General features: G+C 35.8%; 2 protein-coding genes across 6 annotated transcripts in view; both read left to right on the top strand.

Annotated features, from left to right (window-relative positions):
* Positions 1 to 22,018, top strand: part of LOC127847456 (protocadherin Fat 4-like) — a 303,771-nt gene that overhangs the window by 180,987 nt on the left and 100,766 nt on the right. The window lies entirely within an intron of this gene.
* LOC127847453 (uncharacterized) lies at positions 34 to 15,256 on the top strand. Of its 4 annotated transcripts, none has more exons than XM_052379374.1 (11): positions 34 to 196; positions 3,454 to 3,586; positions 5,586 to 5,817; positions 10,801 to 11,010; positions 11,247 to 11,333; positions 11,803 to 11,862; positions 12,155 to 12,178; positions 13,557 to 13,644; positions 14,067 to 14,144; positions 14,577 to 14,699; positions 15,125 to 15,256. In XM_052379374.1, the coding sequence occupies exons 1-8, from the start codon at positions 37 to 39 to the stop codon at positions 13,584 to 13,586; spliced, it is 936 nt and encodes a 311-aa protein (XP_052235334.1). In that variant the 5' UTR covers positions 34 to 36; the 3' UTR covers positions 13,587 to 13,644; positions 14,067 to 14,144; positions 14,577 to 14,699; positions 15,125 to 15,256. The 4 variants fall into 4 exon arrangements, with proteins under 4 accessions (XP_052235334.1, XP_052235336.1, XP_052235335.1 ...); XM_052379376.1 differs by having other exon boundaries at positions 11,247 to 11,273; XM_052379375.1 differs by lacking the exon at positions 12,155 to 12,178.

Below are 22,018 nucleotides of genomic sequence, written 5' to 3' on the forward strand. Positions count from 1 at the left end.
TTGTTGGCGACTAGCAGTATATATAGATAAATAGATATGTCCTTTGCCGGGAAGCCTTTTGTTTATTCTGTTTCAGGTGAAGAACATGTCTGGTGCAGCAGCGATGTTTGTGTTCTTGTTGCCGGGGATTCCAATGTCCATCGTTTGAAGTCTGCGTGTCCTCCAAATACAAGGATTGACTTTCTGCCCGTATCTGGTGAATAATTTTTAACTGTTAATAGTTGAGCGTGAAACCCAACATGTTTCTGTGGCATGCTGCTTTATATTACCCCTTTTACTGTCTGATATAGTCAATATAAATTGCCGCCATAGTCTTGATGATTTTTGCGTTGGCATAATTATTTTAGCTACTGTCTTATACTGCAGTGTTTGTTGCTGCCTTTGGAAAAAGGTTGCGAATTTTTAATATTTATTTGAAGCTTTGTGTACCAAATAATGTGTTTTTATGCCCCAGTAGGGTATCATATAGCAGTTGAACTGTCAGTCTGTCCGTCCGTCCGAACACTTTAATGGTCATAACTCAAACTTTTTCAATATTATATAGCAACGTGATATTTGGCATGCATGTGCATCTCATGGAGCTGCACATTTTGAGTGGTGAAAGGTCAAGGTCATCCTTCAAGGTCTAATGTCTAATAAATGGCATCTGTCCATACGTCCGAAAACTTTAAAATTGGCCATAACTTTTTCACTATTGATGATAGCAATTTGATATTTGGCATGTATGTGTATCTCCTGTAGCTGAACATTTTGAGTGGTGAAAGGTGAAGGTCAAATGTCTAATATATGGCTTCTGTCCGTCCATCCGAAAACTTTAACATTGGCCATAACTTGTTCACCAGGGAATAATCTACAGCTCGTCCCGCATCTATGACGCACAAATATCGAAATAGACGCATAGTTTTGAAATATGTGCGTCCACTCGGACACATTGCTGAAACGAATCCGTTAATGCATACGCAAATCATGATAAGTACGAACCATCTTGGGTATGAGTCAAAAGTGTAGCAATGCGCTGAGTTTAACCGAATGAGGCTTACAATATGGTCAAACTATATATCATTTTAAAGGTAAAGACGGATAGAATAACATAAACACATTTCTAATATTTTTTTGCTTTATTCAAATTTTTGTTTAAAACCAATACATTTGTACACTAATTTACAAAATCTCAATCTTAAGTAAGGAAGGATATACACTACCGTAAGTTGAATAAATACAAAGCTATATACATATACAAGTTCAAGTTAGCAACATTTCACAGAAAATTACTGTCAGAAAACAACAAATGAGTTATTATTCAACTGCATTTTTTGGATAATTTTCCTTAACAAAATTCTAAAAAAAACTAAACTGAACTACTTTTTAAAAATCAAGGTATGGTGGATAATAAGTGTCACCATTCTATTTCAAGGGTTTAACAAAATTGCTATAACCAAATAGAAAAATGTTAACAATCTCAAATTGAAAGAAATTGCAAAAGACATATAAAATTGTAAATAAATAAATAAATATAAAGAAATAGGTTTGGCTGGGTAGAAATCATTGTGATAAAAGGAGATATTGCTCATCAATAAATTTTTTTTATGAGTTTTGTGCAGACAACTAGAAATCATAGTTTTACATAGAAATACACAGCAAGGTATCATGATTTTTTCTTTCTTCCTTTCTGAACAACTACTGTTCTTGTACCGTTTTGATTAATGTGTTCCTTTTGGCAAACCAAATCTTTTTATACATTTGTATATCGATTCCTTCTACCCATTTTGAAAGCGTGGCTCTCGCTGTGCTCCGTAGAAAAAACATGCATTACAAATCGGTCGAAATCATGTGAAGTAGTAAGAAAACCTGGTGTGTGTTTACACATACCTGAGAAAACACATCATTATTTTTACAGTTGGTCGCGACTAGTAAAACAACTGTTAACATTAATCAGAGATCGCGCTAAATAACAGAAATGATCACACAGAGATATAATCACTTACCCCATTTCAAATATTTTCCAGCTGAAAATTTTCCACTACCGTCTTTTTTCAGTGTATTTGTATTGTTTTTTCTGGAGCCGAAGTGCATCTCACATAATCTCATCACATAATATCCATCCGACTTCCGTTGTTTTCACTTTCGTTATTAAAAACTTCGTTTAAAAGTATTATTTTTACATTTAGGTTGTTGAAGCGAATTATTATTATATATGTGCGCAAAAATACAAGTACATGTGATTCGACAACAATTGTAAACATTGGCGAAATGCTTCTTACAAAGTTATTTTTTTGGAGTGTTTATGAGGTCTGATCGTGCAGTTGGCACACATCAACGGAAAGATTACAATCAAATACATTTGTCATCGTCAACCGTTTGGAATGTCAATTAGGCGATGAGTGAGTTTTTAGCATGTTTCTTTCAATTTTATTAATCTAAAAATGGCTGCCCCATCATCATGAAATGACATTTGTTCGAGTTTTGATATTTCTAGATATGTATTTTTTTTTTACTATTTAAGCCTAACTTGCCCTCATCAATGTCGATATCATTAACTAGTTATATAATTTTCCGCCGAAATACGTTCAGATTTTTGAAAATAATGTCTATTTTTGTGTTAAAATCGCTTTGTATTTTGATTGATTTTGTCGAAGGTATGAGATTTTGCTGCACAAAATTGGTAGCAGTTTGAAGGTAAACCAATCTTTTAAGCATATATGTAAACATTTTCAATGTGGCACTGTTCTTTTAACCAAATTTGAGTTCAATGCTAAGGGTCCCACATTTTTCAAACTGAAGCCTCTACATGAACTTTAAAGTGATGTACAATGTAAGCAAACAATCTGGTCAAAACTGGATCATGAATGTTGGATTAAAGTTGGTGAAAAAAGGTAAAAATACTAGCTCGGATTTTAATTCAACAAATTCTCAGATTAAAACATTTTATTTGGGGATTATGCTCGTCAGATTTTTGGGAGCCATAGCCGATTCGCGATATTTTTGACAACGCGATTTAACGGACCATGGCAATATTTTTGAGTTGCAGTGTAGATGGCTTCAAAGCGGCGCAAGGGGGCATTGTGTTTCCGAAAAACACATCTCTTGTTTTTAAAGAAATGCTTAAAACTCCACTGAATACTGCTTTAATACCCAAAAAGATATTTTATCCTAACAGTTTCATGGTATTTACATGTACACGTTAAGTATATTATTACACTGATAAAACATGTTTTATGGAATCAAGAAAAATACAGTTTCTGCTGTAACCAAAAATGGGAAAAAAGATTGCAAATCCAGAAATTTGACGCAACATAGAACAAATGAGATAAATATTAACAAAGATAAGCTTGCTTGTCTCGAACATAGCAATGATGACTATTTTTCATAATATTCAATAACAAATGACAACTCAAGAAAAATTATTGCAAATGAAAACCAATTCCAAATTGAAGATCTTATTTTACTATGCAGGTGCAAAGTATGTGTCTGACCGGAAGGGCTTAAAAAAGCTGCTGCATCAAGAGCTGATGTCAGGTTGTTACGACATATTGTACCTGCATCTTGGCTCTAACGATGTTTGCTGCAAGGATAGCGATTTCTACCGGTATGTTGAACAGTAATTTTTCAGTTTTTGTTTTTATTTAACCTATTTACCTTAGCTTTATTGCATCGAACGCGCTATGCTTATTGAGACACTCGAGTCTGTTCCTGGGAAGAACCAGAACTTGGTGTTTATGGAGAAGATAATGAGAACCTCCTAACTCCCTATCACTAGGTGGACACCACATCCACTACACCATTATGCTTTTACATTGGCCTGTATTATTGAATATCCACACCAACCCCCTAACTAGAAACCTTGGATCCGCCACTGAACAGCTAAGCAGCATGAATAAAAATGAGCTTGATCAACTGAGTATCACTTTCTTATTAGATTTTTTTGGATTGGCATTTTAATGAAATAAAATAAGTTAGTTTCTCAAATATTTTTGTAGTTGTTTGTAACTTTTTACGCCCCCAGTAGGGTGGCATGTAGAAGTTGAACTGTCCGTCAGTCAGTATGTGTGTGTGTCAGTCTGTCCGTCCATCGGGAAAATAAACTTTAACGTTGGCCATAACTTATGCATTATTGAAGATAGAAACTTGATATTTGGCATGCGTGTGTACCTCATGGAGCTGAACATTTTGAGTGGTGATAGGTCAAGGTCATCCTTCAAAGTCAAATGTCAAATATATGGCGTCTGTCTGTCCAAAAACTTAACATTGACCATAACTTTTTCAATATTGAAGATAGCAACTTCATATTTGGCATGCATGTGTATCTCATGAAGCTGCACATTTTGAGTGGTGGAAGTTCAAGGTCAAGGTCTTCCTTCAAGGTCAAAGATATAAAAAAAAAATCAACGCAGGGTAATAGGGGGCATTGTGTTTCTGCAGGCTTCCTGAAAAGGCCGGACCGCCGGTCTTGTCCGGCAAAATTCTTTACGGTCCGGCGAAGTTTCTACTATTGCCGGTCCTTGTGACAGGCAAAAAAATTTATGACAAAATACCAAAAAGTCATATACTTGCCAAAAGAACGAAAACTCCCCCATTAAAATCACTATTTTCGTGAATTTCTAGCCTTTTTGTCATTAAGAACACTAACGCGTCACTAGTTCTTAAGAGTGCTCTCCCTTTGTTGTTTTTTCGACAATGTCAATTTCACTGGTCTGACTAATTACTGTGCCATATCAAAACAATCAATATGAAGCAAAACTGTAAACATTTAAACGGGATTATGGAAACATCACAGTTTACATGTACTTCGGAACCAAGACTGCACATGAGCAAAATCCCCTGAAAATCTTCATAAATTAAGCATTTTGATGTGAGGCCTTCTTGTCCCAAGACATAAACCTGATAAAATAGCCTATTACATACATCCGATCCCTATAAAAATATATTTTTTCCTTTGAGTCTGACTAGAATTTAAAGCTGTTGTCCATCATACACTATAATCACTAGAACACGCAAGTGTTTTGTTTTACTTTATCAAGTGTACTTATACCCAGGCTGCACATTTCAATAAATATGAGTTAAACTTTACTTAATTTTTCAATTATAAACTCATGCTGTTCCGTCAGGTGAATTTTTGTCCGGACAGGCTAACCTTTCCTTTAGCCTGTCCGGTTGACAGGCATTTTTGGGGACTTTTCAGGAAGCCTGTTTCTGACGAACACATCTCTTATTAATAATTGTTTGTGATGGAAAGATAATACAATGAGCAACTTATACCATTACCTTATTATCCCTCGCCCTAGGCAGAGGGATTTTGTTTTGGGGTTGTCTGTCCATCCGTCTTTCCATCTGTCCTTCCAGCACTTTTGTGTCCGGAGCCATATCTTTGAAGTGCTTTGGCGGATTTCATTGAAACTTGGTATGAGTATATATATGGATAAGAGGATGATGCACGCCAAATGGCATTGTACACCATCTGTTAATAACAGAGTTATGGCCCTTTGTATCTTGAAAAAATGCTTCTTTAGTTTCAAATATAACACTTTTGTGCCCAGAAGCATATTGGCAGGGGATATCAATTCAATGAATTTGCTTGTTATTTTTAGTTGTGTGACAGAGATCCTTGATGTAGTATTAAGTGTGTGCACTGAAATTAACGATGTGCTTTGCGAAATTCTTCCACGTGATTTTGATGTGAGAATGTTTCCCCGTTGGCCACTCTCAGGGGCACAGTTGAGGAACTACTGCCAGTGGATAAGGAGTGCAAACAGCATGCTGTGGGAACTGAGTTACCATGTGCCGTTTGTGAGATACATGGACTATGGAGCAACTAAACAGGTATAGGGAAAGATCTAGAATGAAATAGGAGGTTTCTCAGCAACTGTTGCATGGAATTTCATCATCATGAAACTTAAAATAAATATATGCATCATTATACTGCGGTGGACCAATCCAAATTCTGTTCAGACATCCTTCTTTGCTCAAGAGATATGCCCCCACTAATTGGTGAAAATTGACTCATTGAGCAGTTTTGTTGCAATTACTGGTTTCTAAATAACTTACATGAAATATCATGAATTTTAAAATAGATGTATTACTTTGTGGTGGTACACTTGCACGTTTTGTTGGTTTCATCTCTAGACGTAAAGCACCATAATCAAGATATCTGTCTGCGCTGTAATATGGAAGTTAATGAAATAAGAAAATAAACATGTATTATCATTTTTAGCTCCACTGGCCAAAGGCCAGCGGGGCTTATGTCATGGTCCTGTGTCCGTCGTCCGTGCGTGCGTGCGTTAACTTTTTCTTAAAACATTTTCTTCTCCTAAACTACTGGTCCAATTCTGATGAAATTTCTCAGGAATGTTCCTGTGGTGAACCTCTTTCAAATTTGTTCAAATGATGCCCCTGGGGTCAAATTTGACTTTGCCCCTGGGGGTCAAAAAATTGAAAATTTGCTTATATAAGGCATATTTTGTGCAAACTTTATAAATCTTCTTGTCAAGAACCATTGGGCCTAGGGCTACCAAACTTGGTATGTAGTGACATTTTATAGTCCTCTACCAAGTTTGTTCAAATTATGCCCCTGGGGTCAAATTTGACCCTGCCCCGGGGGGTCAAAAAATTGAAAATTTGCTTTTAAAAGGCCTATTTTGTGCAAACTTTATAAATCTTCTTGTCCATAACCGTTTGGCGTAGGGCTACCAAATTTGGTATGTAGTGACATCTTATAGTCCTCTACCAAGTTTGTTCAAATTATGCCCCTGGGGTCAAATTTGACCCTGCCCCGGGGGGTTAAAAAATTGAAAATTTGTTTTTATAAGGCCTATTTTGTGCAAACTTTAAAAATCTTCTTGTCCATAACCATTGGGCCTAGGACTATCAAATTTGCTATGTAGTGACATATTATAGTTTTCTACCAAGTTTGTTCAAACTATGCCCCTGGGGTCAAATTTGAACCTGCCCCGGGGGGTTAAAAAATTGAAAATTTGCTTTTATAAGGCCTATTTTGTGCAAACTTTAAAAATCTTCTTGTACATAACCATTGGGCCTAGGGCTACCAAATTTTCTATGTAGTGACATCTTATAGTCCTCTACCAAGTTTGTTCAAATTATGCCTCTGGGGTCAAATTTGACCCTGCCCCGGGGGGGTTAAAAAATAGAAAATTTACTTATATAGGGCCTACTTTGTGCAAACTTTAAAAATCTTTTTAACCATAACCATTGGGCCTAGGGCTACCAAATATGCTATGTAGTGACATCTTATAGTCTTCTACCAAGTTTGTTCAAATTATGCCCCTGGGGTCACATTTGACCCTGACCCGGGGGTCAAAAAATTGAACATTTGCTTATATAAGGCCTATTTTGTGAAAACTTAAAAAATCTTCTTGTCCATAACCATTGGGCCAAGGGCTACCAAATTTGGTATGTAGTGACATCTTATTGTCCTCTACCAAGTTTGTTCAAATTAAGCCCCTGGGATCAAATTTGACCCTACCCCGGGGGGGTCAAACAATTGAAAATTTGCTTATATAAGGCCTATTTTGTGAAAACTTTAAAAATCTTCTTGTCCATAACCATTGGGCCTAGGGCTACCAAATTTTGTATGTAGTGACATCTTATAGTCCTCTACCAAGTTTGTTCAAATTATGCCCCTGGGGTCAAATTTGACCCCGCCCTGGGGGGTCAAAAAATCGAAAATTTGCTTATATAAGTCCTATTTTGTGGAAACTTTAAAAATCTTCTAGTCCATAACCGTATGGCATAGGGCTACCAAATTTGGTATGTAATGACATCTTATAGTCCTCACCAAGTTTGTTCAAATTAAGCCCCTGGGATCAAATTTGACCGTTCCCCAGGGGTCACAAAATTGAACATATGCTTATATTGGGCCCATTTTGTGCAAACTATAAAAATCTTCTTGTCCATAACCATTGGGCCTATTTCTATCAAATTTGGTAGGTAGTGACATCTAATAGTTCTCTTCTTAGTTTTTATCAAATTATGCCCCTGGGAACAAATTTGACCTTGCCCCAGGGGTCACAATAATGAACATACATGTATGCTTAAATAAGGCCTATTTTGTGGAAACTTCAAACATCTTCTTGTTCTTAATTATAGAGCCTAGGGCTACTCAATTTGGTATGTTGTGATATCTAATAGTTCTCTACCAAATTTGTTCAAATTATTCCCCAGGGCTCAAATTTGACCCTGTCCCGGGAGGTCACAAAACTGAACATATGACGTTTACCAGGGGAGATTACTGCGGCCGTGTGGCTGTGACCAACAACAACAACAACATCTTGTAAACATGAGATAAAACCCTGTCATTTAGTGCCATTTTAGATCAGATGGTGACTGCTTACAAAGGAATTGAAGTAAAAACATGTGTTCTGAATATTTTTCTTATAAAATGAAAAAAGTCGGGATTTATTTAATATGTCGAAAGTGACCATATATCCGGATAAAAAAATTTCGGATGACATGTTTATTTAATGTCTTTTTTGTAGTGTTTAAACCAGTTTAATAATATCTTATTGATTTTAAAACACAACTTCCATGAACATAATTATTTCCATAAAAGTCACTATATGATTCTGCATTGTAAACTCAAACTTTGTATCCAAGAGAAGGTGTTGGAATTAATGAAGTGCAATGTTCTTAACTGTCTATATGTTGCTTTTTAATAACTAATGATTCATTGTTCCATTTGTGAATTGTGACTCATGAATTGTGGAGATATGATTGTCAATTGCTCAACGATCTATATAAATTTCTGATCATTTTATAATTTTCTTAATATAAGTTATGAATTGATCTTAGAAGTCATATGTATTACTTAATTAAATACATTTATAAATATAAGAAATAATCTTTAGATTATCATAATATTCTCAGGCCTGTTGGTCTAAGGGATGTGTGGGTTGTTAATTATATGTATGCCCCTGTTCGAAGAAGAGGGTGTTTATTGTTTTGCACATGTCGGTCCGTCCGTCATCCGTATTTCCGTCCACCAGAAGGTTTCTGGATGATAACTCAAGAACGCTTAGGCCTAGGATCATGACACTACAAAGGTACATTGATCATGACTTGCAGATGACCCCTGCTGATTTTGAAGTCACGAGGTCAAAGGTCAAGGTCACGGTGACCCAAAATAGTAAAATGTTTTCCGGATGATAACTCAAGAACGCTTATGCCTATGATCATGAAACTTGATAGGTACATTGATCATGACTCGCAGATGAACCCTATTGATTTTCAGGTCACTAGGTCAAAGGTTAAGGCCACGGTGACCGGAAATAGTAAAATGGTTTCCGGATGATAACTCAAGAACGTTTTATGCCTAGGATCATGAAACTTCATAGTTGCATTGATCATGATTCGCAGATGACCCCTATTGATTCTCAGGTGAAAGGTCAAGGTCACTGTGACCCGAAATAGTAAAATGTTTTCTGGATGATAACTCAAGAACGCTTATTCCTAGGATCATGAAACTTCATAGGTACATGGATCATGACTCGCAGATTACCCCTATTGATTTTCAGGTCACTAGGTCAAAGGTCACGGTGACTCAACTTAGAAAATGGTTTACGGATTATAAATCAAGAACACTTACGCCTAGGATCATGAAACTTCATAGGTACATTTATCATGACTCGCAGATGACCCCTATTGACTTTCAGGTCACTAGGTCAAAGGTCAATGTCACGGTGACTTCACACACAAAAATGGTTTCCGGATGATAACTAAAGAAAGCTTACGCCTAGGATCATGAAACTTCATAGGTACATTAATCATGACTCACAGATGGACCCCTATTGATTTTCAGGTCACAAGGTCAAAGGTCAAGGTCACAGTGCCAAAATATGTATTCACTCAATGGCTTCCACTACAACTGACAGCCCATATGGGGAGGAATGCATGTTTTACAAACAGCCCTTGTTTGAGATGATTCTTTACAAAGAAAGATGCTACTATTGTTTTTGTTATAAATGTGTGAAAGGCTCTAAGAAGGAACCAGAGATTATTAACCCTTTACCAAACACCAACAGGATTTTACGGGTTTATAGCTGACGACTTTATAAAAAATTATGATAAAATGAGAAATTGCTCAAGATGAGCAATTTCTCCTTTTATCACAATTATTTCTACCCTACCTGATTATTTCCTTAATATTCCATTACAATTTAATTGTCGTCTGCAACCTTTTTCAAATTGGGAAAGTCCAAAATGTGTCGTTTGGTAAAGGGTTAAGGCATTTTGATTCCTACGGGTCTTGTGAATCTGTTTCAAATCAAATGCGTATATTTGATCTTCAGCAATATTAAAATATGTGAAATAGAAAGAACGACAATATCTTTTGGAGAGATAAATGTACTTACAATATAAGCAATGGGACTGTGCTTCAAAGGAACAATTCCCGGGCTTTTTAGTCTGTTTAGTTAACACGGTAGTAACTTTTTCCATATATAAAAATGCTCACCCTTCCAACTTTTAGCGCCCAATGGGACGAGGGATAGACAGAGAAAGTCACATGCTTGAGTACATTTCAACCCATGCGCATTGCGCGTTTTTTCGCATAAAAAAAACAGTGGAGCGATACAGGGCCATCATGGCCCTCTTGTTTTAGTAGTTCTTGCATAAGTTTCGTCAGGATGATCATTTTGGTGAGTTCAGAGTTTTACACTTTAATTGATTGAAACTTAAGTATTTTTTCATTTGTTGAGTGAAACCAGTTCATTGAATTTGCTGCTTTAATATCTTAGTTATGTTTAAAAAAATTGGTACGGTAATTATCTATAATCAAAATTTAATTTTAAGAAGTCCCTGTACTTGTCCCATGATGGACTACATCTGAGTGCTGAAGGGGCTAGGAGGTGTTTAGCATCCATACAGGACAACCTGCCAAACCAACTGTGTGTGGAGGCTGCTGTTCAAGATCCTACAGAATGGCCAGCTCTCGCAGCCACGGAAGTACCGGTTCAGGAGCATGACAGCACCATAGCACTCTTTTCGGATATTGTACAGACTGTGAGTTTAGTGCTACAACAAAGTGGACTGCATTTATGAACCATACTCAAATGTGTTTTATGCACAAAACTGCAATTCCGCGTCGTGCTAAAACCTTAACATTGGCTCTAAAATCAAAGTGCTTCCACCAACATATATTCATAACAATTTGATTTTGCTGTAATTGTTATGTTTTTGAATAAAATTAGCCGTTTACAAAAAGTATAATACCTGTATTATGGTTAAATTAATTGTAGGGAACTCAACAAGAGATTCAAGACAAGGTAGATGCAAGTGAAGTACAAGTTACCAGGGACATTAAGCCTCAGACACATAAAATAACGGTCACTTTTCTATGCATTTAATCGTATAAATATTTTATTATTCTTAATGAACATTTATAAAGTGATTGCGATCCAGTATTGATTGCTGATATGGCTTGTTACAGCCTATAAATTAATGTTATGTCTAAAGCAGTTAAGCTGGGCACCCTGTCACGTCTCTTTTTAGCCTCGCCTTTTTGCCCCTGATCAGCACCATAATGCCCTTCATTATTGGTAGCTGTAAGGCAATAGTTGGACTGCAGGTCCTATACTTCTAAAGCAATGCCTTTAATCATCTAAGGCATTGTTTGTCATTAAGTGGTAAACATGAAAAGTTCAACAGATGTCTTGGTGTGAAAGCCAGACCACAGAGTCGATGTCATAACCATTCAGTTATATCAGAACATAACATTCTGTAATTGTATAAAAGATAAACTACTTAGTTTATATAATTTTGTTTTCCATATTTTCACACACAATTCATTCTCAGGTTGTCACAGCCAGAGCTAAGAGGTCTGCGACCAGAAATGTCAAAAGATATGGAAAGAAGGTAAAAAATACCGTTAATTTCAGATAACCTTCATTGTTTCATTGTGGAAATGTCCTACTGGTTCTTAAAACTAGTTTTCTTTTGTTGAAAAAACCCCCACAACAAAACCTATTTTGAAAGTAAAATATAAGTAAAAGACCATATTAGTGTTATTATTTTGAGGACATATTTCCTTTCTGTTGTCTTCTGCATATTATTATATAATTGTTGTTATTTTTCAAAATGGTCAACTTTGGTGGATGAGGTTTTGCACTTTTGCCATGCCTGTACATGCATGTGTAAATTGTTTCAGTTGGCAAAGAAATGCCAAAACAAGGTATATAAAGCTTGATTGGTGCATTTGTTATTGTTGAAATTTTGGTTGCATGTACATGCATGTGTAAATTGTTCTAGTTGGAAAAGAAATGCCACAATGTTTTATGTGCTTCCACCTATAACTTTGAAACTTCATATGTAGCTGCACCTTGATGAGTTATACATGCCACACCCTTTTTTGGGTCACTAGGTCAAAGCTTTTAAGGTCAAGGTCACTGTGAACTCTCAAAAAAGAAACTGCACCCGCAGCGGAGCGTTGGCACCTGCTATGCGGTGCTCTTGTTTTTATTCATCATCATGTTACTGGTAGTGAAATCTGTGTGAAATAAATAGCCATAAAATACCGATAGGGAAAGCACAGTAAATAAATGCAGATTTATAAATGTTATCAAGGAATAGGAAGCTTGTTTGGTGCATTTTGTTTTGTTGTTTTTGCTTTCGTTGAAAAAATCTATTTGTTAACATTTACATGTATTATATCCTTTAAGTCATTAATTTCTGGCACATCTTTTTATGCCGTCGAAGGAGGGCATATAGTGATCGGACTGTCTGTTTTTCACACTTTGCGTTTAGGTTATGAAAAATGCTCATAACTACTATGTCTCTTCAGATAGCAATTTCATATTTGGCATGCATGTGTATATGGACAAAGCCTTTCCATGCGCACACAAATTTTGTGACCTTGAACTTAGGGTCTGCGTTTAGGTTTCGAAATCTGCGTTTAGGTTTCGAAAAAAGCTCATAACTTCTATCAAGCGTTTATAGGGGGCATAAGTCATCCTATGGTGACAACTGTTGTTTACCTATATATACATAAATGTAATGCATTCTTAACTAGTCACATAAAAATCACTTTTCTAAATGGAATTACAAACAACATAAACATATGCCAACATAAGGCACTCATTGTTGCTTTATTTTTAGACACACTTACGAACAATATTTATTAGCGAGGCTGTTTTCGGAGAAAACCCGAGGTATTGTCATAGCCTGCTCGTCGTCCGCCGGCGTCGTGCTAAAACCTTATCATTGGCTCTAAAATCAAAGTGCTTCCACCTGACAAGCTTTCGAAGCCGAGCGTGGCACCCGTTATGCGGTGCTTTTGTTTTATATTAAAACTTGCTGCATGAATGCTATTACTGCAGTAACTTTCTTGTTAGTTTCATGTCAAATAGGTTAAGTGGTTTTGTTGGTTTTATATTGACGGTCATTGGAATTAGTGGTAGTCCAATTGTCCGAGACAACAAAAATATAGTTCAGACATAGTTTCCCTTTTTTACTGGATGGCAATTTTTAACCTGAATATATATTAATTTTACATGATTGTGCATTCACAGACACTGCATTAATGATCCTGTTTTTTTCGTCATGCATTAAAGGTCATGCTGCAGTGGATTTGTTTACCTTGACATTACTGAAGATGTGGCTGTTTTCCTGGCTGCATACAAGTTGAATGACTTATGCTTGGTACTAATTTTATCACAATATGCTCCATACCTTTTAACACTTTCCATCTTGACAAGTTACATAAATATTTCTTTCATAGGTATTTTCATTACTTTGCTTTTAATATCAATCAGCAGAATGTTTGTTTGTTTCATCTGTGTCCTATTTTTATGTATCATAATATAGTAATTGGTTCAAGCATGAAAGACAATGATTGCCCTGTTTATATGACACTATATTTGTAGCATGCCAATTGATCTTATAGCATGGCACAATGCTATAAACAAATTGTTTTAATTAAAAAGAATGAATTTAATGAAAGGGATGTATTCACATTATTTTTAAATCATCTCTAAAGGTATGCGCTTTTCATATTATATAACCGGTAGTAATTTGTAGCATTTGTACTGGTAATATGGACCAATAGCATTATAACTTTTCAGAAACGCAAGAAGATGGAAGTCAAGACTGGTAAGGTTAAAAGGGAGAAACCTACCTTGACGAAAAAGAAGAACAAACAGGTAAATCAATGACAGAAATTATTCTTTCTTGTCAGATAAACAAAACTTGTTCAAGAAGATCCTTTAAAACACACATTCATCCTTTCATGTATGGTCATTTAGATGTTCTACAAATACAGTAAAACCAAGCTTTAAAGACGACACAAAGGACCTTATAAAATTAGTCTAAATAGCTGATATTCTTAGAATTCAGGACTAATTGATTATCACCAATAACCTGTTAAGCGGGGTTTTGATGTATGTTAGTCTTTCATGTGCAAGCTTTTTAGGACCAGTCCTGGGCCTGTATTGAATTCATTATAATGTAAAGATGTTCTTAAGTATGAACCAATTGTGGTACATGTTTTTGTTTTGTTTCAATTTCCATGAGTTTTTCACAAATATTACTTAGATGCAATTTTAGAATCCTCAGACTGAGTTGTATTTTTTTAGGTCCCTTGCTACAATTGCCCAAACTGCAGGGTGTGCTGTTCATCTGAAGATGCCCTGATCGACCATTTCATAAGGAAGCATTCATCGTGGAAAGTTGATAGGCCTGACACACTTTACAATCAGGTTTTTAAATGGAACACATATTGTTGTATAGCTTTATGTTATGTAAATATACTCTATGATTTTGAATGAAAAAATATAATACTTTTTCTCCCCTACCAGTTTAACCTGAGGGGACTTACGGTTTGCGCTCTGTGTGTCCGTCATTCTGTGAGTCTGTCACTTTTTCTGGATCCTGCGATAACTTTAAAAGTTCTTCATATTTTTTCATGAAACTTGAAACATGGATATATGGCAATATGGACATTATGGACGTCATTTCATTTTGTTCCTACGTCAATTTCTGGTTGCTATGGCAACAAATATATATAATGAATTTTTTTTTTTAATTCTGATAATGGTGGAGCCTGTAGGGGACATACATTGCTTGGCAATAGTCTTGTTTGTCTAGTAAGTATTGTATTAAAGGAAGGCTTATTCTTTTATAGGAAGATGAAATCAACGTGACATCCAACATCCATTGCCACCGAGACACTGAAGAGAAGCCCCAACAAGATGACAACGCCGCAAATGAAGATCAAGTCAACGTGCCATCCCACTTCTTTTTCCAACGAGACATATATATTTTTTTTTATATATGTGTGGTTAGGGTAATTTGAGGAGGGTGCTTCAACCCATGCGAAAGACAAAATAATCTTACGGGACATGAGGTCCGAAAACTTTTTAAAATTCACCGGACCTTACAAGGTTTTCCCGGACCTTATTCTTCTTTAACCAAACACTAGAAAATACCTTCTACATTGTATAGAGTTTATTTTTATTATAATGACGTTCACATTTTTTAACAATATTAAATGCAATAAAATAACAACTTAACAAAACTGTTCAATAAAAAATGGGGTAAAACTTTCAATTAAAATTGCTGAAAGTTTTTGAGTTTTTTTTTTAACATTACAAAAACAACCGCTTCTACTGCTAATTTTTATGCCCCCGGTAGGGTGGCATATAGCAGTTGAACTGTCCGTCAGTCAGTATGTCAGTCTGTCCGACTGTCCGAAAAAAAACTTTAACATTGGCCATAACTTTTGCAATATTGAAGATAGCAACTTGATATTTGGCATGCATGTGTATCTCATGGAGCTGCACATTTTGAGTGGTAAAATTTCAAGGTCAAGATAATCCTTCAAGGTCTAGGGTCGAAAATACAAATCCAAGGGAAGTAATAAGCTTTAATGGAGATAATTATCTAACCTGCCAAATTGTATATTTTTTAAAAATAAATCAAAGCGGCGCAGTAGTGGGCATTGTGTTTCTGACAAACATATCATGGTAAAAGGTCAAGGTCATCCTTCAAGGTCTAAGGTCGAAAATACAAATCCAAGGGAAGTAATAAGCTTTAAAGGGAGATAATTATTATATATATAATATGAAACCAAACAACTGAAGCATAATCAAAATGACATTATATGGTCAAGCCAAGCAGACAATGACACTTTTGGGCATACAAGTATCTTAGGTACTTTAAGGTTACCTGTTAATCTACAGTCACGGTAGTGGCTTATGATTATTTGCTACTAAAAATAGAGATTTGTTAGAGACAATTATTTTCAAGGGAAGTAATTTATATAATTATAAATCTCAGATTATATATTTCCTTGCTAAGAATTTAAGATTTTGTATTTTGTTTATTTATAACTTAAATGATTGATTTGTCAAAGTTTTTTTTTTAATGATATAATATCATTTCTTTCCTGTACTAATTTGTGAATGGTTGGTTTCATTACTTACCTGTGGACGTATACATAGATACATGATGAACTGTGGCTATGATCTCTTTGATAAACCACAGGCCTTGGTAGTCAGCGATGTCTGACTTGGTCATTTTTGACTGTCTACAGACCCCCCTCCCCACGCGGTAAGATGGCATTTAGCAGTTGAACTGTCTGTTTGTCAGTCGTCGGTCCGAAAACTTTAACACAGGGCTCGACATTAACTGTTGAAGCCACTTGTCCAGTTGGACAAGTAGACCATAATTTCACTTGTCCTGACCAAAAAGCAACTTGTCCTGACCATTATATCTTATTCTGCTCAGTACTTTGCAAAATAATGAAATAATACAAAATGCTAAAATCATAAAGACTTGAATCGTTCAAAATACATGTAAACATAATTGTAGGCAATACAATACAAAAAGAACTGACTAGAATAACAGGAAAACTCAAGATTATTGATTTTTAAACATTATACAAAGCCATAATACCTGACAAAAACTTGTGTGCTGCCAACATCAAACAGAAAATGTTATTAGTGATGTATATGTACAGTACTTAACTGATATTTAAAAAAAAAAAAATCATTCTATACATAGAGAGGACGTCACTACGTTAATTGTCTGTAAGATCGGTGTGAACCGGTGTCGTAAAATGCATATTTTGTACAAGGGAGAATATTCTTGTTATCTTGGCAAAGAAAAAAATGTTAAGGGTTGCTTCCCTTGTGAACAGTACAGTGTAGTGCATGTATCACATGGAACTATCGGAATATCTCGGGCTTTGATGATTAAACGTATACAAAATATACTCGGAAAAGTTGAGTGATATCTCCTCAGAAATAATGGCTTTAAAGGCATTTTTTCTAAGTTATACAATTATAATGACCACTTGTCCCGTCGGACTAGCAAATTCTTTATTTACTTGTCTGGACTAACAATTTGGTTGTCCCGTACAGTCAGACTACCTTTAATGTCGAGCCCTGTAACATAGGCCATAACTTTTGCAATATTGAGGATCGCAACTTGATGTTTGTCATGCATGTGTATCTCATGAAGCTGCACATTTTGAGTGGTGAAAGGTCAAGGTCATCCTTCAATGTTAAAGGTCAAAAAACAAAATTCAAGGGAAGAAATAAGCTTTAAAGGGAGATGATTTCTATACCATTGTGTTTCTGACGACCACATCTCTTGTTGCATACAATCTTGACAAGGAACAAGCAATGGTCGTGTGGTTCCCACGCTTTGGATTTACGATGATCAGAAGGATTGAAGCCAGTTAAATGCAATTAAACCACAAAAAATGTGTCACCTATCTCTGTGCAATATTTTTGACTGGTTCTTAGAATGGCACTTGGAGCTTGCTACATCACTTTTTTTCCATTTGGAATGGGGCCGAATACCGGACCCGATTTGGGGCCGAATACCGGACCCGATTTTTAAAGAAATCGACTCTGCAGCTTAAGAATTGGATAAATATTTTAAAAGTGCGTCCTCCCTCCAGCCCTTACGATTTTTTAAAGAATATCTCAAAATCTTTGTATTTAAAAAAATGCCTTATGTTAAAACTTAAAAAAAAATCCCCTGGAGCGGTGATACTTTATTGCAACATAATAACAAATGGGCCTCTGCCATGATTGCTGTAATTTGGGCTCTGGGATCATTCAGTTACAAAGCATATTTAAACAATGGATCATATCTCGTTAAACTGTCTGAATTAACTAGCCATAATTAAATGACAAAAGCACTACCAATACTGGTCTATTATCATTCTGGTCTGTGATTTATCTTTAGCCTCGTTGACCCTTTCTGTTGAAAACAATTTAAGCAGTGACACATACGCCTTTATAAATGTTATATTGTTCTATGATAAAATAAAAAGATTCAAAAGGTTTGAACAGAATCTTTAGACATCAGTGGGCACAAGAAGATTTAAGGCTCCAAAAAACCTCGCCTCTTTGAATCAAAGTTTGTTAATTGAGTGAATGATCTTATCAGAAAATCCAAACTGTTTAAAGGGGCAAATGAAAAGTATTTCCCCATGACAATGCATATTCTTTGTTTTCAAAACGGTATTAATCTAAAAAAGATGTTTTATTTTTTGTTTTACATAGATGCCTTTAGTGGGAGTCAAACGTATGCCTACACAAAACCTACTTCCATGAAATTTTAACTTCACTAAAGTCCTCTTAGTAATAGTGTGCATGTGTATCGTGGATATTTATGTACATTTCATTATATATTATTACTACTACCAATTTCCCATGCATACTAAAAGTCTCCTTAGCGACAATTTCTTATTTAGGTATCCAAATGTTTTAATGAGCGTTTATAAAATGGAGACATTATACAAACAAATGTGTCCAGCAACCATTTAATCCAGTCTTGTTTAAATTTAATATTATTTTTCAAAATATAATAAGGTATTAACCATCATTCAACCCCTTTAATTATGTATATTTAAAAATAAGATCACTATAATTTGGACAATTCAAAAGCCTATTCAAGTGATTATTCACCCACATTGTCATTGTTCATAATTGATCATTTTTATATACCTGTTTGATAACTGTTGTAAATAAACTTTGTAGTGACCGGTATATAAGATGAAACAGAGATAACACATTGTTTAATACTTGCTAAGGAGCCAATACTCCACATACATGCAGGTAACTGATGGCTTGAAACATAACCAATGCTATTGAATTTAATTATAGTGTACTTCATGAATATTTAAAGCTTGAAAATTCATGCCAAAATCACTGAAGGCAAATTATTTAACTTTAATGGATATTTTTTTTGTTTATCAATATCAATTTAACAGGTTTTTATAATTGGTAGTTCTAAAATATTGTGCAATTACCTAATTTAAATAGAATGCAAAATTGTAGTAGAAGAAAAATTAAAACCGGTAATAGCAATGTATTAACTCATATAACTATCCCCAGCCATAGGCGGAGCCGCGGAGGGATATTGTTTTGGCGTTGTCCGTCTTTCCGTCCGTCCTTCCGGAGCCATATCTTGGAAGTGCTTTGGCGGATTTCATTGAAACTTGGTATGAGTATATATATGGTTAAGAGAATGATGCACGCCAAATCACATTGTAAACCATCTCTTAATAACAGAGTTATGGCTCTTTGTATATTGAAAAAATGCTTTTGTTGTGTGTCCGGAGCCATATCTTGGAAATGCTTTGGCAAATTTTATTGAAACTTGGAAGGAGTATATATATATTGTATATCAATAAGAGGATGAGGCACGCCATATGGCATTGTACACCATCTGTTAATAATGGAGTTATGGCCCTTTGTATCTTGAAAAAATGCTTTTTTGAGTGTCAAATATAACACTTACGTGTCCAGAAGCATATTGGCGGGGGATATCAATTCAACGAATTTGCTTGTTGTACATAGTTTTCCTCAAAAGGCAATTCATATCTACCCACTTGGAATAGGTGTGTATGTGGGGAAACTAAAATCACTTAGTTAATGTGTCTGTTTGTTGGTCTGTAATACTTAACATTTCCATGCAAATAATTGGGGAAAATAATCGCATGTAAATAGTGTTTCTTATATTTCAAAGAAGCTGTTAACTGGTAAATAACGACTATTTTGATAACATATTATTAAAATTTTACAAAATATTATGAACAAATGTGACAAGTGCAGGTTGTTTTTAACCAGGTTTTCCGAAGGAAAAAACTGGTTATTAGATTGGCGAATGCAGGCCGGCTGGCTGGCTGGCTGGCGGGCGGGCGGAACAAGCTTGTCCGGGCCATAACTTTGTCGTTCATTGTGAGATTTTAAAATCATTTGGCACATTTGTTAACCATCATTAGACGGTGTGTCGCGCGAAAAAATTACGTCAATATCTCCAAGGTCAAGGTCACACTCTGAGTTCAAAGGTAAAAAATAGCCATAAATGAGCTTGTCTGGGCTATAACTATGTCATTCATTATGAGATTTTAAAATCATTTGGCACATTTGTTCACCATCATGGGACGGTGTGTCGCACGAAAAAATCACGTCAATATCTCCAATGTCAAGGTCGCCACGACTAAAAATAGATGTATTTTAAAACAAACTTACAAAGGGGGTTACTTTTGTTTGTTCATTTCAAAAGTTCAGTTTGAGTTGTCTCCCTTTATCAGATTTTTTTTCACAATGAAAACCTGGTTTTGTGACAATTTTGTCCCTTGTTTTTTTTATTTTGGGGGTAAGTGCCTGGCCTTTTTTGAGGTAAACAAAATGGCGCGAAACAGAGGTTTTGGAGAAAAGAAGGAAAGTCTTAAATAATCAATTATACATATTTTACTGTTTTAAAAACAAAATCAAGGCAACAGATAATTTTATTATGCAATATTGTTATGCCCCTCTTCGAAGAAGAGGGGGTATATTGTTGTGCACATGTCGGTCGGTCGGTTGGTCGGTTGGTCCGTCCAACAGATGGTTTCCGGAATGCCCTCCTTCGAAGAAGAGGGGGTATATTGTTTTGCACATGTCGGTCGGTAGGTGAGTCGGTCGGTCCGTCCACCAGATGGTGTCGGATGATAACTAAAGAACGCTTAGGCCTAGGATCATGAAACTTCATAGGTACATTGATCATGACTGGCAGATGAGCCATGTTGATTTTCAGGTCACTAGGTCAAAGGTCAAGGGTCAAGGTCACAGTGACTTAAAACAGTAAAATGGTTTTCGGATGATAACTTAGGAATGCTTACGCCTAGGATCATGAAACTTCATAGGTTCATTGATCATGCCTGACAGATGACCCCTATTGATTTTCAGGTCACTAGGTCAAAGGTCAAGGTCACATTGACTCAAAACAGTAAAATGGTTTCCAGATGATAACTCAAGAATGCTTAAGCCTACAATCATGAAACTTCATAGGTACATTGATCATGACTGGCAGATGGCCCCTATTGATTTTCAGGTCACTAGGTCAAAGGTCAAGGTCACAGTGACTCAAAACAATAAAATGGTTTCGGGATGATAACTCAAGAATGCTTACGCCTAGGATCATGAAACTTCATAGGAACATTGATCATCACTGGCAGATGACCCCTATTGATTTTCAGGTCACTAGTTCAACGGTCAAGGTCACAGTGACTCGAAACAGTAAAATGGTTTCCGGATGATAACTCAAGAATAATTAGGCCTAGGATCATGGAACTTCATAGGTACATTTATCATGACTGGCAGATGACCCCTATTGATTTTTAGGTCACTAGGTCAAAGGTCAAGGTCACAGTTACTCGAAACAGTAAAATAGTTTCCGGGTTATAACTCAAGAATACCTAAGCCTACGATCATGAAACTTCATAGGTACATTTATCATGACTGGCAGATGATCCCTGTTGATTTTCAGGTCACTAGGTCAAAGGTCAAGGCCACAGTGACAAAAAACGTATTCACACAATGGCTGCATCTACAAATGACAGCCCATATGGGGGAATGCATGTTTTACAAACAGCCCTTGTTCTATTTTCTACACTGGATCAGGTTAACATATATATTTAAAGGTTAAAAAAAAATAATTTGGAATTTGGGATTTGCATTGGGAATGGAGCCGAATTTCGGACCCGTGGCATAGGGCAGAAACGGCCCTACATTCA

Source organism: Dreissena polymorpha, chromosome 10 (assembly GCF_020536995.1).
Source record: "Dreissena polymorpha isolate Duluth1 chromosome 10, UMN_Dpol_1.0, whole genome shotgun sequence".
NCBI lineage: Eukaryota > Metazoa > Mollusca > Bivalvia > Myida > Dreissenidae > Dreissena > Dreissena polymorpha.